This window comes from Danio rerio, chromosome 14 (genome assembly GCF_049306965.1).
Source record: "Danio rerio strain Tuebingen ecotype United States chromosome 14, GRCz12tu, whole genome shotgun sequence".
Taxonomy (NCBI): domain Eukaryota; kingdom Metazoa; phylum Chordata; class Actinopteri; order Cypriniformes; family Danionidae; genus Danio; species Danio rerio.
Genome location: NC_133189.1, coordinates 50,968,776 through 50,984,019, shown reverse-complemented (window position 1 = coordinate 50,984,019; position 15,244 = coordinate 50,968,776). Strand labels below are relative to the sequence as shown.

At 34.8% G+C, this 15,244-nt stretch overlaps 1 protein-coding gene across 2 annotated transcripts; it reads right to left on the bottom strand.

Moving 5' to 3' along the window:
- Nucleotides 1-4,818: 4,818 nt before the first annotated feature.
- tmem33 (transmembrane protein 33) lies at nucleotides 4,819-14,637 on the bottom strand. 2 transcript variants are annotated; one of them, XM_017358989.4, is made up of 8 exons: nucleotides 14,520-14,629; nucleotides 13,769-13,848; nucleotides 11,042-11,136; nucleotides 10,570-10,757; nucleotides 7,575-7,642; nucleotides 7,357-7,490; nucleotides 7,155-7,238; nucleotides 4,819-5,710 (listed from the first exon to the last, which is right to left on the bottom strand). In XM_017358989.4, exons 2-8 carry the CDS (start codon nucleotides 13,826-13,828, stop codon nucleotides 5,581-5,583), a joined length of 759 nt encoding a protein of 252 aa, XP_017214478.1. In that variant the 5' UTR covers nucleotides 13,829-13,848; nucleotides 14,520-14,629; the 3' UTR covers nucleotides 4,819-5,580.
- Between the last annotated feature and the right edge of the window lie 607 nt (nucleotides 14,638-15,244).

The following is a 15,244-nucleotide window of genomic DNA, read 5'->3' as shown; positions in this document are numbered from 1 at the left end:
GGTGAGGGCAATACAATATACGGTTTGGACCGTATTAAATGAATGGAAACCTATGTAATGTCTCCACTTTTCACAAAAACAAACGTGTGTGTGTGTGTGTGCGCACAATTCATCTTTATTTGTATAGCATTATTACAATGTAGATTGTGTCAGCAGCGTAACATGGAAGTTCTAGCTAATTGAAACCGTTTACAGAGATTCAACAGTGAAAATTAAACCACACTGAACTGAAAGTCCAAACACTCCTCTTGCCAAACTTCTTGTGCAGAGCTGCAGTCTAGGGGGGAACAAGTTCTGAAAGAGATCAAGCCTCAGCCTGGTAATAAGTGTTTTTACCTATTATTTATTAATTATGAATATACTTCTATAATTATAAGTATATTTACCTCTTTGGGGAGTAACTCAATATTGTAATGCGTTACTTTCAAATGCAACTTTCCCCTAACACTAAAGCTGCGATCACACTGGATTTTGAGCATGCGAAATTCTGTCGTACGGCGCTGCAAGAAGGGACGGGATTAAACAAGATGATTAGACATTTTAAAAAGCGAGCGATTGCTCCATATTTTACGTTTCTGTCCAGAGAGCTCATGTTTTGATCCTCTGTTGGTTTCAATCAATCAAGTGATGCGATTTCGCAGGTCAGAGTTCACCAAGCTTAAACTTTGCACCGCTGCAACCTGCAAAACTTGATGCATGACCCTGTGTTGCCGGTCTGACGCATTCACGTGCGTATGAAGGGAAGTCTATGGGAAGAAAAGCCCAGTGTGGCCGCAGCCTTATACGTCAAAACACTAAACGTGCCCGGATTTCCTGATTAATTTTTAGCCAATAACCTTTCAACTTTATCCTACTTATAAATTAGTTATTGTTAAAATATAGAGCAAAGCATATCTTCTACAGGTCTAGTAACCCCTCTGCCACTGTTTTTTTAAAAAGTACGTTAATGCCCAAACAGTCCGATAACGTTTATCCTATAGTTAGTCTTTCACGTTAGCTTCAGGATTAATGTAATCAAGAAATCGACGAGTTTTCTCAAACACATGAAATCTAGCCTCAGTATATGACTACAATAGGCATAGGGCTGTGACCGTTTTCAAAGTATACCGCGGTTGGGAAAAGTCAGGGTTTTCTGCAATATTGTTCCCAAAGTATGTGTACGATTTTTTTTATTGGCTTTTTTTGTTTTTTTTAGGACAACTGTATCTCCAGCAGAAAAAGATGCAGTTTTAAATTTAAAAAATAAATGTTTTTTTTTTTTTTTTTTAAACTAATGAAGACAGAAGTCATTAATTCATTTAGCCTGACGTGTCTATGGTTTCAAAATATTTTCAATGATTCTCAAATAAAATATACTGTTTTTAAAGTCTGTTTAAAAGGGGGAAAAAGTTAGTTTTTTACCCAGAGTTTATTTTAGAGCACATCTTAATACAGTGAAACCATCATATTTTTATCCAAGATTATCAAAACGCCAGAATCTTATACTAATGTGGATTACTCAGTTAGCTGGATTTGGTTCTTGACTATTTTAAACAATCCAGGATCGTTTCGTTCTTCAAAACTGATCTGAGAGTTGTTGTAATAGCATAGTTCTGGTAGCACAAACCTGGTCGGGGGTAGGTTAAATTTATATAAACAGGATTAGATCGGGTCAGGGGTCCGTTCTTCGTACCTCGCTTAAATGATCTAAGATGATTTGGCAGATCCTGGATCTTTTAATCTTGATAACTGATCTCTCGCTAATTTGGTTCTCCAAACAAGTTCGCGAATCAGATTAGAATATCTGGATGAACTGATCTGAGATCGCTGCGTTTGTTGTTAAGGACAGATCTATCGATCCTCGAAATCATGATCAGCAATGCAACGATTGGCTGACGGCACAGCAGCGTAATGACATCATCTGATTAATATTCAATTATCCATGTGAGCAAAATTACATCAAATTAGCAGTAAACGGCTTGTTAAATATGACACGCAGTAACTTCACATTTGTTGTAAGCTGCAGGCTTTACACTTTCATTTGTCAAGACAAGAGTATTTATCATGTATTTTAATGCAAATCAATGTATTTAGTTCTTCATTTAGAAAAGATTTTCTTTATTATAGTAGCCGTTTTTTAATCGGTGTAAAGAATAACTGGTTGTTTCCAAAAGCATTTTGATATTGGTAAAGGCGTCTGCAACTTTTGTGAAGCATCACTGGCATATTAACTGTCAAAACATGTTTATGACTGCATAAATGTATTATTGCTTTTAAAAAAAAGTCACATATTGTGCATTTCTATTATACACAATTTGTACTAAAGCGATCTAAAAAGTTCATATCAATAAGTTTTCTCTTTGCACCACCAGGTGGCAGTCTTTGTATTTTCATTTTGAGGGTGCAGATTGCATACGTTTTATTAATATGTATAACTTTATTTATTTTATTAATGACTATAACTTTTATATATATATATAGTTAAAAAATATTATTATTTTCCCAAGCGTATATAACTTTTACTGTAAGAAAATATCAGAACTCGGAACATACTTTCTGTATTATCTTTGCTTGAACTGAGCCGATCTAATCCTGTTTATATGATTTGAACCTGCTCCCGATCAGGTTTGACCTAGCAGATCTGTTGCCATGACAACAACTCTCGGATCAGCTTTGAAGAACGAAACGATCCTGGATCGTGTCAAATCGTCAATATCCAAATCCAGCTAACTGAGTAATCCACGTACGAAGAACGGACCCCAGGGGTCCGTTCTTCGTACGTGGATTACTCAGTTAATGGATTTGGATATTGACGATTTGACACGATCCAGGATCGTTTCGTTCTTCAAAGCTGATCCGAGAGTTGTTGTCATAGCAACAGTTCTGCTAGCTCAAACCTGATCGGGAGCAGGTTCAATTCATATAAACAGGATTAGATCGGCTCAGTTCAAGCAAAGATAATACAGAAAGTATGTTCCCAATTCTGATATTTTCTTACAGTAGTAGTTATATACACTTGGGAAAATGGTACATATTTTTAAACATATATATAAAGTTATAGTCATTAATAAAATAAATTAAGTTATGCATATTAATAAAACGTATGCAATCTGCACCCTCGAAATGAAAGCAAAAAGACTGCCACCTGGTGGTGCAAAAAGAAAACTTATTGATATGAACTTTTTAGATCGCTTTAGTACAAATTGTGTATAATAGTATATCAATGTTACTTTTTTTTAAAAGCAATAATACATTTATGCAGTCATAAACGGTGATGGTGATTTGTTGCTTCACAAAAGTTGCAGACGCCTTTACCAATATGAAAATTTCTTTTGTAAACAACCAGTTATTCTTTACACACATTAAAAAAACGGCTACTATATGTAGTATACTTTTATACTTTTCTAAATGTAGAACTAAATACATTGATTTGCATTGAAATACATAATGAATACTCTTGACACATGAAAGTGTAAAGCCTGCAGCTCACAACAAATGTGAAAGGTTATTGCGTGTCATATTTAACAAACCGTTTACTGCTAATTTGATGTAATTTTGCTCACATGAATAATTGAATATTAATCAGATGATGTCATAACGCTGCTGTGCCGTCAGCCAATCGTTGCATTGCTGATCATGATTTCGAGGATGGATAGATCTGTCCTTCACAACACACCGGCGATCTCAGATCAGTTTATCCAGATATTTTAATCTGATTCGCGAACTCGTTTGAAGAACCAAATTAGCGAGAGATCAGTTATCAAGATTAAAAGATCCAGGATCTGCCAAATCATCTTAGATCATTTAAGCGAGGTACGAAGAACGGACCCCAGTTCAAGTAAAGATAATACTGAAAGTATGTACCGAATTCTGATATTTTCTTACAGTAGTAGTTATATACACTTGGGAAAATATTAAATCTTTTTAAACTATATATTATATATATATATATATATATATATATATATATATATATAAAGTTATAGGTTATAGTTATAAATAAAACAAGGTTATATATAATATATATATGTGTATGTAGTAAAACTTATCAATGAAATGAAATGAAAGTACAAAGACTGCCATGAGGTGGTGCAAAGAGAAAGCTTATTGAAAATGAACTTTTTACAATTGCTTTAGTACAATTTGTGTATGATAATAGAAATGCACAATATGTGACTTTTTTATAAGTAATAATACATTTATGCAGTCATAATTATGTTTTGACAGTTAATATGACGGTGATTTGATGCTTCACAAAAGTTGCGGATGCCTTTACCAATATCAAAATGCTTTTGTAAACATCCAGTTATTCTTTACACCGATTAAAAAAAACCGGCTGCTGTAATAAGGAAAATCCGCTCTAACTGTAAAACTAAATAAATTGCTCTAAACACATGAAAGGGCCAAGCATGCAGCCCACAACAAGGGTTAAAGTTATTGCGTGTCATATTTAAAGCGTTTACTGCTAATTTTCTGTAATTTTGCTCACATGGATAACTGAATATTAATCAGATGATGTCATCTCACTGCTGTGCCGTCAGCCAATCATTGCATTGCTGATCATGATTTCGAGGATCGATAGATCTGTCCTTTACAACACACGCAGCGATCTCAGATCAGTTCATCCAGACATTTTAATCTGATTCAAGAACTTGTTTAAAGAACCAATTTAGCCAGAGATCAGATATCAAGATTAACAGATCCAGGATCTGCCAAATCATCTTAGATCATTTAAGCAACCCCTGGCCCCTGCCGAGTCCACAACAATGCTTACATCACACTTCAGCCATTGCAAATTAAAAGCTGCCATTAAACCATCACAAACTGAGGTTAGTTCAGTTTAATATTTGATCATAGATTTTTATTCATCTACATAGAGCACATTTATAAAGAGGCAATAAATAGAAGCGACAACATGCCTTCTGAACAAGCCAAACAAAATAACGGACAACTTCTCAAACGCTACTTTGCCCTGACAATAAACATTGGCATTAAAGGCAAAGAACAGCTGATTATAGGGCTCTGTGTGATCGATGGCAATCACAGGATATTAAATCATCTGTTCACATCATGAAGAAGGCATCCTCGAGTAACATCCCCAACTCAAATAGCATTCAGATCATCGTCAACTATTAGGAGGCAACATACATTAAGATTTATCCACAATCCAGTACAACAACTTAAAAAAAAAACAAAGAAAATCAAATGGAATCAAACAGAAGTACAACAGCAGCTCAAATTTGATTTGCCGATGCTAATTTGATCTCATTAGAAATACAAGCTATGTCTATTTAGCCTAGCAGTTACATTAAATATCTTAAGAATTCCTCTCTACCCCCCCAAAAAAACCATGAGTCAAGATATAAAAGCAGTAATGAACAGTTGTGCCCTTTAACCGAGCACAGATACACATCATCTGGCGGTTTCCTTCTGTTTTTTTGGGATGCAGTCAGTCTGTCAGATGGATAGAGTCTCTCCAAACATAGCCAAGCTTCAGTGCAGAGGAGAAAATCATCAACATCTGAACCGCCAGCTTGTTTTACTAGTCCAGATCAGTGAAGAGTGTGTGGTAGTGTGTGTATGTGTGTTCAGAGAGAGTATTTAGACGCCGGTTGGAGCGAGGCGGCTAACGAAGGCAATGCTGTTGAGGCACATCCTCCTGAAGAAGACGGGACAGCTGGGCTTCATCACAAAATGCTCCAGTAAGATGCGCAGCTCTGTGAACAGCGTCCTGACGGAAGAAAAACACTCATCAGATGATGGTACTCTGGCCATTGTTTATTACAGCATGTGGTAAATGCAAATTTTTTTTAGGGTGGAAGCAAAAAGCATGATGTTTTGATATAAAAGTGTGCATTATGAAGATTTATTACACAGCTGGAATACTGGATTCTGATTGGTCAGTCGTGACATTCCAAAGCATGTTATTCTGAATTATTACACAGCTGTCTGGAATACTCGATTCTGATTGGTCAGTTGCAAGATTCCAAAGCATGTTATTCTAAATTATTAGACTGACCAATCAGAATCCAGTATATCAGATAACAGCGCAACATTCCAAGGTATGTTATTCTGAATTACTACACAGCTATCTGAAATACTGGATTCTGATTGGTCAGTTGCAATATTCCAGGATATGTTATTCTGAATTATTACACTGACTAATCAGAATCCAGTGTTCCAGATAACAGTGCAACATTCCAATGTATGTTTTCTGAATTATTACATGGCAGTCATGAATACTGGATTCTGATTGGTCAGTCACAATATTTCAAGATAGGTTATTCTATTACACTGCTGTCTGGAATACTCGATTCTGATTGGTCAGTTGCAACAATCAAAAGTATGTTATTCTAAATTATTAGATGGCAGTTGTGAATACTGTATTCTGATTGGTCAGTTTTGACATTCCAAAGCATGTTATTCTGAATTATTACACTGACCAATCAGAATCCAGTATTCCAGATAACAGCGCAACATTCCAAGGCATGTTATTCTGAATTATTACACAGCTGTCTGGAATGCTGGATTCTGATTGGTTAGTTGCAACATTCCAAGGTATGTTTTTTTAAATTATTACATGGCAGTTATGAATACTGGTTTCTGATTGGTCAGTTTTGACATTCCAAAGCATGTTATTCTGAATTTTTACACTGACCAATCAGAATCCAGTATTCCAGATAACAGTGCAACATTCCAAAGTATGCTATTCTGAAATAATACATGGCAGTCATGAATACTGGATTCTGATTGGTCAGTCACAATATTCCAAGGCATGTTATTCTGAATTATTACACAGCTGTCTGGAATACTCTATTCTGATTGGTCAGTTGAAACAGTCCAAAGTATTTTCTTTTGAATTATTACATGGCAACAATGAATACTCAATTCTGATTGGTAAATTGCAATCTTCCAAGGGATGTTCTTCTGGATTATTACACTGTTATCTGGAATGCTCAATTCTTATTTGAATACTTAAATCTGATTGGTCTGATTGGAATACGCAACATTCCAAGGTATGTTATTCTGAATTTTAATTTGATTCAATATTTGAGGGTTAACCAGCTCTAATATTTCACATTTTTCATGGAAATGATAACCACCACATTGACCTTTATTTTGGGTGAAGTGCACATCTAACTCTAGTCTGGGTACATCATATATAAGACTCCTACCGGCAGTAAGGGTTGCGTCTTGAAGAGTAGCGCAGGGTGAGGAACCGATAGTAGATGAAGGGCTGCAGCAGACTCCCCTGTCCACTGTCGACCACAAAACCAAAAATAAATCATCATCCCATCCAACCATTAATAAGCATTACTTTTAAAGCTTCTGAATTATCAACCAGACAAAAGAAACAAGTGTTCAAAACACTCTCACCTGAACAGCATGAAGACAGTAGCAGGCATCAAGAAGATCTCGTTGCAAGCAATAAACTTTAGGATGTTCTGCTGATTGGAGGTGAGCTTGTTTAAAAAGTTCCTCACAAACATGAGGCTGTTTGGGCCCATGGTCTGAAACAAACCCAACATTCATGTTGGTTTTATGATAAATTCATCTCTCAAAAACAGAAATAAATGAGACGGGCGTAAACTTACATCAAGGACTTTTTTAGTGTATGTAGTGGCGTGGAGAAGTGAAAACAGGAACACTGGAAAGATGCTCACTGAGATCGAAGGTCAAGGATGAATAAGACAAAAGTATAACATAATATACAAGACAAATGTTCATGGTTTCTACTTCAAGCCAAAAATAAAATCCTCTGACTTTAACTGAATCAAAAAATCTATTTCAGTGACATCTAATGGACAGAAAAACAGACCACTCTTGTGCTTATATATCGATAATACAACATTAAAATAATAACATTACATGGCAGTCATAATGACTGTATTCTGATTGGTCAGTTTTGACATTCTAAAGCATGTTATTCTGAATTTTTACACTGACCAATCAGAATCCAGTATTCCAGATAACAGCGCAACATTCCAAGGCATGTTATTCTGAATTATTACACAGCTGTATGGAATACTGGATTCTGATTGGTCAGTTGCAACATTCCAAGGTATGTTATTCTGAATTATTACATGGCAGTTATGAATACTGGTTTCTGATTGGTCTGTTTTGACATTCCAAAGCATGTTATTCTGAATTTTTACACTGACCAATCATGATGCATTTAATTAAATATGATTTTCAATTATATTAGAAGCCATTAATAGAACATTGTATAACTTACCTCAGATTTTTTTTTACCAATAATAATAATAATAATGCATTTTATTTAAAGGCGCCTTTCATGACACTCAAGGTCACCGTACCGGACAGCTAGACCAATCAATTCAAATAAAAACACAATAAAAGTCAATAGAATACAATACAAACTTTAAAAGTGCAGTCGGGTTAAAGAGAATAAGCTGTTCTAAACAGATGTGTTTTGAGTTTGGATTTAAATTGTGAAAGAGAGTCTAAATTACGGAGATCAGGAGGAAGTGTATTCCAAAGCTGAGGAGCAGAGTGGCTGAAGGATCTGCTCCCCATGGTGACAAGGCGGACAGAGGGAACAGTGAGGTGAATGGAAGAATAAGACCTGAGTGTTCGAGAAGGTGTGGCGATATGAACGAGATTACCAAGGTATGGAGGAGCGAGATTGTGGATGGCTTTAAAAGTGAGAAGTATTTTATAATTAATTTTGTAAGAGATGGGAAGCCAGTGAAGCTGTTGTAGAATGGGTGTGAAGTGACAGATAGAGGGAGTTTTTGTGATAATATGTTCTGCAGCGTTTTGTACCAGTTGTAATTTATGAAGAGTTTTTTTTTAGGGAGCCAAACAGAAGGGAATTACAGTAGTCTAAACGGGATGTGACTAAACTGTGAACAAGAATGGCAACTGAATGAGGTGTGAGGGAAGGACATAAACTATTTATATTTCAAAGGTGGGAATAAGCAGGACCCCTACTAAAAGCACTGTATTTAGTACTGACTTGAAAAGCTACATTTTTATGATGCAAATTTTGGCAGCAATGTAAAAAATATCTATAAACTAAAAGTTTTCTGTATTTGGTGATTAATGCGTTTTTTCCCCTGATTTATTTGTTTTAGAATTTTGAATGATGGGATCTTGAGCTTGAAAAACGAAGCTGGAATTTTGAGTGAATTTTCACAACAAAGCAAAACAAGAAACGCCATAAACAGTGCCACAAATTTTAAGAAAAATCACACTTGCTTTCATTTTAGGCTGCAAAAATCATGAAATTGTGCAAAAAATCTAGAATGGATGAGCACTGACCAGATAAAATGATCTATTGGATTGCCGGACAGAGGGGTGAAAAAACAAATTACAAATACTCAAATTACTGTAACAGTAGTTTTTCTTAGGAACAATACTTTAGGTAGTTTTAAAAATGTGTACTTTAACTTACATATTTAGTGCAGTATCAGTACTGTTACTCCACTATTCAACCTTCAACTTGCAGTCACTACTTTCTTCTGGTCTTATGGTGACTGGCTAAAGTAGAATAAGGATGGATTATTCTACTTCAGCCAATCAACGTTAAGACCAGAAAAAAATCCCGTCCAATCAAATCGCACATAGAAAAATCAAGACAAAGAAAACACAATATTGTTACAACCAATGACCCGAGAGACATGCATGTCACTAATGAGAAGATGATGGATGGCTACTGTATGATGGCCGAAATGCCCTTAAACAATGATAAATTACTACACTATTCACTACAGACACACACACAAGCACAAAATGCATGCAAACACATCAACCTTTCACATTTTAATACTCATTACTCACTACTCCTGAGTATTTTTAAAGAGGCTACTTTTTACTCATACTTTGAGTTATATTTACATCAGATGCTTTTACTCGCACTACATTTTTGGGTAAGTAATGGTGCTTTTACTTGAGTATGATTTTCCAGTACTCTTTCCACCACTGTTGCCGGTAGACAAGCAGAAAAAAGGGATAACATGGCAGTGATAAAAATGCCTAAACAACAGACAAAATGCATGAAACATGATTAAAAACACAGTAAATATACTTCTTCCATGACCATGGGATTCCTGTTTGTTTATTTATTTTTTTATCTGAGGTACTTGCTGTTTGCGTGGCTGTGAAGTGCTCTCTCTCCCATGTTTGATAGCTCGATTGTAGTTTTACAAACTTAATTAAGCCTTTGTCACCTACTTTTTAAAAACCCAGTATTTAAAGAGGTCTTTTTGAAGCCAAAGCTCTTTATATTATCCTGTATTATCCCTAATTTTCTATTATCCTTGCATGTTAGCCTTTGTAAACTAACAGGTACAGACTGCATTTGACTTAAGTGACCACCTTAAGTAATAAGCATGAAACGAATAAATGGAGTTGAAAATAAGCATGAGATATGTCAAAAAAACGCACAATACAAAACATTAAAGAGGAAAAAAACACATTTTGGTAAATGGAAAAATAAATTTAAAAGCAACAAACAAAAATCCCTGATATTCCATGACTATGACATAAATATACATGCGTTTCAATTACTTTTAGTTGAACTTTTAAAATTGCACGACCTGTGGGACACTAGGTCTTAAAGGATACTTGTGATGGGGTAGGAGTTGACCAGGATGAGGGAGTAGAGCAGATAGTGGCAGCTGTCCTCCTGTAAAGCCTGGGCCAGGAAGGCTCTACTCAGCTGAAAGTGAGGGAGTCGCTGGTGCAACCGCAGAGCGCTGGTCAGGGCATTCGCCAGCAGCGCCCTCTGGTAGAAGTTAGCAGCAGCTTGAGGCCTGCACAGTGGAAAAAAATGATTATTATTCTCTTTTATGTATTTGTAGAGTGTAATGTTTTTAAATAAATATTTCTTCAAATGTGGTTAATACAATATATGAACTATTAATAAAAATATTGTACAGACTGAACTGTAACTATCGGATGACTATCGTCTCCACACTAACCTAAATATTTATCGCCAATTTGTTTTAATGCAACAAAGTTTGTTTTATCTCCTTTTATAAATTGATCAAAATTTTAGGGTGGCTGTAAAAGTGCCTTATAGGAGAACATGACTCACCCAAGCAGAGGCAGAATAAACATGATGGAGCAGTAGACGGTGAACAGCCGTGAAAGCCACATAGCCGTTTCCAGCTTATTACTCAGGAGAAATTGCTGTAACACAGACATGACAAAGAGCCACAGTTACAATTAAATAAGCCAATTTAACATGTAAAATCATTATTAAAAAATTTATTTAATAAAGTATTTTTTTATTATAAAAATAAAGTCAAAATTATTAGTGAAACTTTAAATCATTACTAAAAAAAATCCAAAAATTATAGATTTTTTTTCCAACATATTTTAAAAGATAATAGACCAAACTAAAATAAATAAGATGGAAAAAATATAGGGAATTTTGTAATACTACAGTAAAGATCACTTGGGAAATATTTGAAAAATTTAGCAAACTCACAGCAATGATGTGCAAATGTGAGCAGGTACACACACACATAGTACGTAAGTGTGTGATTACGCTAAAGTTGGTTTTATATTCAAACATTCGTTCAGTGACAACTTGTAAAATACTCCCTATATTGTTTACCGTAGTACTTTGAATACTCGATCACATGTAAGAATGACTTTAAAACAACATTAGCACTATTTATTTGACTCTGAACAATGTTGTATTGGCTGCTAATATAATTCCACTAGGGACACTGCAATTGATTGGCCGGAGATCGATAATGGCGGATAATCACATTTAATTATTCGATCGGTAGTTGCTGATCTGGACGATCTCATGAACCGATCACAAGTGTTTGTGCTAGTTAGAGATAAACAAAATATTTGACTGACCATTGCATGTATTTAGACCTTTTTACACATAAGAAATGAAAGTTTTGTGTTTTTGACAGTAAGTTCACTAAAACCTGGCTGGAAATATTAAATACATTTTTAAAAAACTTAAAAATTATAAAATTTTTAACATGAACATTTAATGATATAACTTCTTGTAATTTACTTACCGTAATAAACAGTAGTAGACATGTTTTCTTTTAGTAAAGAATTAATGGATTTATAGGTGTGCATTTTAACTTTTTATGCATCAAACATGCGCTCAAAACTTTTCTTAATTGAGACATGTTGAATTCTTCTTTTATCATTTGCAATGTTTCCAAATTGCATTGTTAGGCCGCATGTACAATGCAGGGTTTAATGACTCACTTCAGATTTTCTTCTCCTATACGGCACAGATCAAATATGCCCCATGTACATGTAATCAGGGAAAAAAAATCACACAGATTCCGATTTACTCAAATCAGATTCAGGCCTTGTTCATGTGTGGAAATTTATCCGATGTGAATCGGATCTGTGCCCTCATGTCTGCAGTGTAAGCAGGTAGATCTGATTTTCACCTGTCAATGTGAGTCGCACATCATTAAAACCAAAGCAAATGATGTACACTCGGATGCTCTTATTACAAAACAGACTTCAGCAGAGTCCCAAACCATAAATCTCATACACGAGGACTAAAAAAAGCTTTACATTGTCATGTAGCACAAGTACTTAAGTATACTTAGTTAATGAAAGAGAGTGCGCACAACATCCGCCACGTAACCAATATAACTATTATAAAACGTGGCACACGTCATGTGCCTAAAGCACGCTATGGACATTACACTAAGATGCCTACTGGTTTAAAAAGGCCTAGATTAAAAGAAGAAGGCAAGATTAGAACTTTTAAGCCATAAACTATAGTAAACAACTTGTCAAAAATTATTTTTAAAAAATGAAACCCCCAGAACACATTAAAAACAAATGGAGAAAAGAGAGCACTTTTATTTTAAGCTGTCAGTCAGCGCCCACTCTTTTCCCCCCCCGCTGATTGCGCATTTTGCCATGTGCTGTGTAAATACAGACAATTGGATGAGACTCGCTTTTAAATGATGTAAGCAGGTCAGCAAAAAAACATTTTTTTAACCAATAAGCAAGATAAGTGGCCGCTTAGGGCAACAGAAAATCTGAGGGCCCCCAAATAAATACCAAGAAGTATAAATTTTACCTATAAATTAAATATATCATCATTTTCGGTCATATTTTGAATGATGAGAGTCTAAAAAATTTAAAGGTTAATGTTAATGACATCTGCACAAATGTATTCCCCACCCTCAATCATGGAGAAGTCCAGCAGTCAAATTAGGTAAAGATTCAGTCTTTAAAAAAATCTGTATTTTATATATAATTTTAAGTTGTGAATTCTTTTAAAAAAAATAAATAATTTTAAAAAGTTTGACAAGATGCTTTACATGTTGTTGTTACTATTTTGCATTTAGACAAAATGTAGAAAAGAAGTGACTAAGTGTTATAAGACAAAAACAGCTAAATAAATAAATAAAAAATAAATTTAAATAGATAAGGTGCATTTCAGAACTTTTGGCCCTCATGGCTGGAATTGCTTAGGACCCCCGATTGACTAAATCCACCCCTGCTCTTAGGTATGGTGAGATTTTCACTTAAGTAACATACTTGGAAGGAAAATGTGCTTTATGCATTAGAATCAGTACTCGATATTGGCCGATCACCATGACAAGGACTCAGTACTTGATATCGGCTGCAAAAATCCTGACTGGAGCACATCTTAATTTCACTATTTATAATTTGCAAAGAATACTTTTCTGAAATTATATTACCAAAAAGTCAGAATAAGCAAACATAAAACCTACTGTAGCTCAATAAGTGTGTGTAGTATATTTATTTTTGGATCTCTGAGACAAAATATAGGTAAAAAGTGAACAGTACTTACTGCAGCCCCAGCCTGAGGAGGAGGAGGAGGAGGTGGACTCCTTTGCTCGGTGTCTGCCATCTCTCAATTATTACAGGGCTCTATTTCTTCACAAAAAAATACAAGAAAGTTTCTCATTAACTCTAGGAATGAAGTAGAAAGATAAAATACCCCGAGTTAATCTTCCCTGAAACAGTTATGGGCAGTTAGTCTTTGTGTGCAGTCTGTCAGGTGGAGGGGGAGGTGGAATAGGCACAAGCTCAGAGCACATTAGCTCATACTGATTCATTGCTTATTATTCATGTGTATTTGAATATTAAGCTTTCTTACATCAATATGTTGAAGAATACCGTTTACTTGTACTATCTAACGCATTGGCATTAACACAAAGTAATAGGAAATGCCTCCATATAGACCAGACAGGGCAGAACTAACGTTACACTTGACTAGTCAGCAGTTAAACTGACAACTAACAAATCAGCCGGTAGCAAATAAAAGATCAGTAAAAATAATACTAAACAATTGTCAAACGTCACAAGGATGATAAAAAATACTTAATCAAAAGCATAAATACAGAGCATATGAAGTGGATTATTAATTTCATCTGCAATATGTTGGAACAATCTAGAACACTGGGATGAGTTAGCATGCTAGGAGCCGACATGCTAACTCCTCACACAGCTTTTGACTACAACCACCGACAGGCCTGAAATAACAGCAAATTATGCGCATAATAACATAGTCAAAATATGATAGGATGTTGTATTAATACCTGTGTTTAACTGTTGGTTGTTGGGTTTTGTGAGAAGGAGAAAATTAGGTTTATTTTCACCGCTCGGGGCGCACGCGCTTCTCTCCGGAATAATGCACGAGAGGTTGGTCAGCTGAGCCAGCCGACCTCGCGACCTCTGGATTGCACAAATCTCGCGATATTTCGGAGCACATGAAGGAGTTTGATTGGCATGACTTGAACGCCAATCAACAGCTGACAGGGTATTTCTCCTGTTTTTTTTAAATGTGTAGCTTTTAAAACAATTAAATTAAATTAAATTAAATTAAATTAAATTAAATTAAATTAAATTAAATTAAATTAAATTAAATTAAATTAAATTAAATTAAATTAAATTAAATTAAATTAAATAGGAAAAAGCACTAAAACCGTAGACTGTAAAATATAGGACTAAAACATATAGGCTATAATACTCTGAAAGCATTTAAATTCATGTAAATGTGTACATTACAATATATGTTAGGGAAAAATATGATATAAAATTTTTTAAATGAGGAAAAATCAAGAGAAACAACAAATATATAAAATTTTGTTGTTGTTTTTTTGCAATCTTTCCCATGATTTTATATGGATTACCCTGCTATTTTTGAAGGTGTTTGTGTTTGTTTATTTATTTATTATATTTTTTTTTCTGTCAGCCAAAGCTAAATTATATAAATATATCATAACCTCTTGTTGTTGCGGCATTTAATTATTAAAGTATTAAT

Bases quoted from the DNA above. Each gene is read 5' to 3' on its own strand.
- tmem33 (XM_017358989.4), bottom strand. From the start codon at position 13,828: ATGGCAGACACCGAGCAAAGGAGTCCACCTCCTCCTCCTCCTCCTCAG. The intron at 10,758-11,041 runs GTGAGTCATGTT...TCCACTGTGCAG, and splicing joins TTTATTCTGCCTCTGCTTGG to GCCTCAAGCTGCTGCTAACT. The intron at 5,711-7,154 runs GTAGGAGTCTTA...TTCTTCCGTCAG, and splicing joins AGACGCAACCCTTACTGCCG to GACGCTGTTCACAGAGCTGC.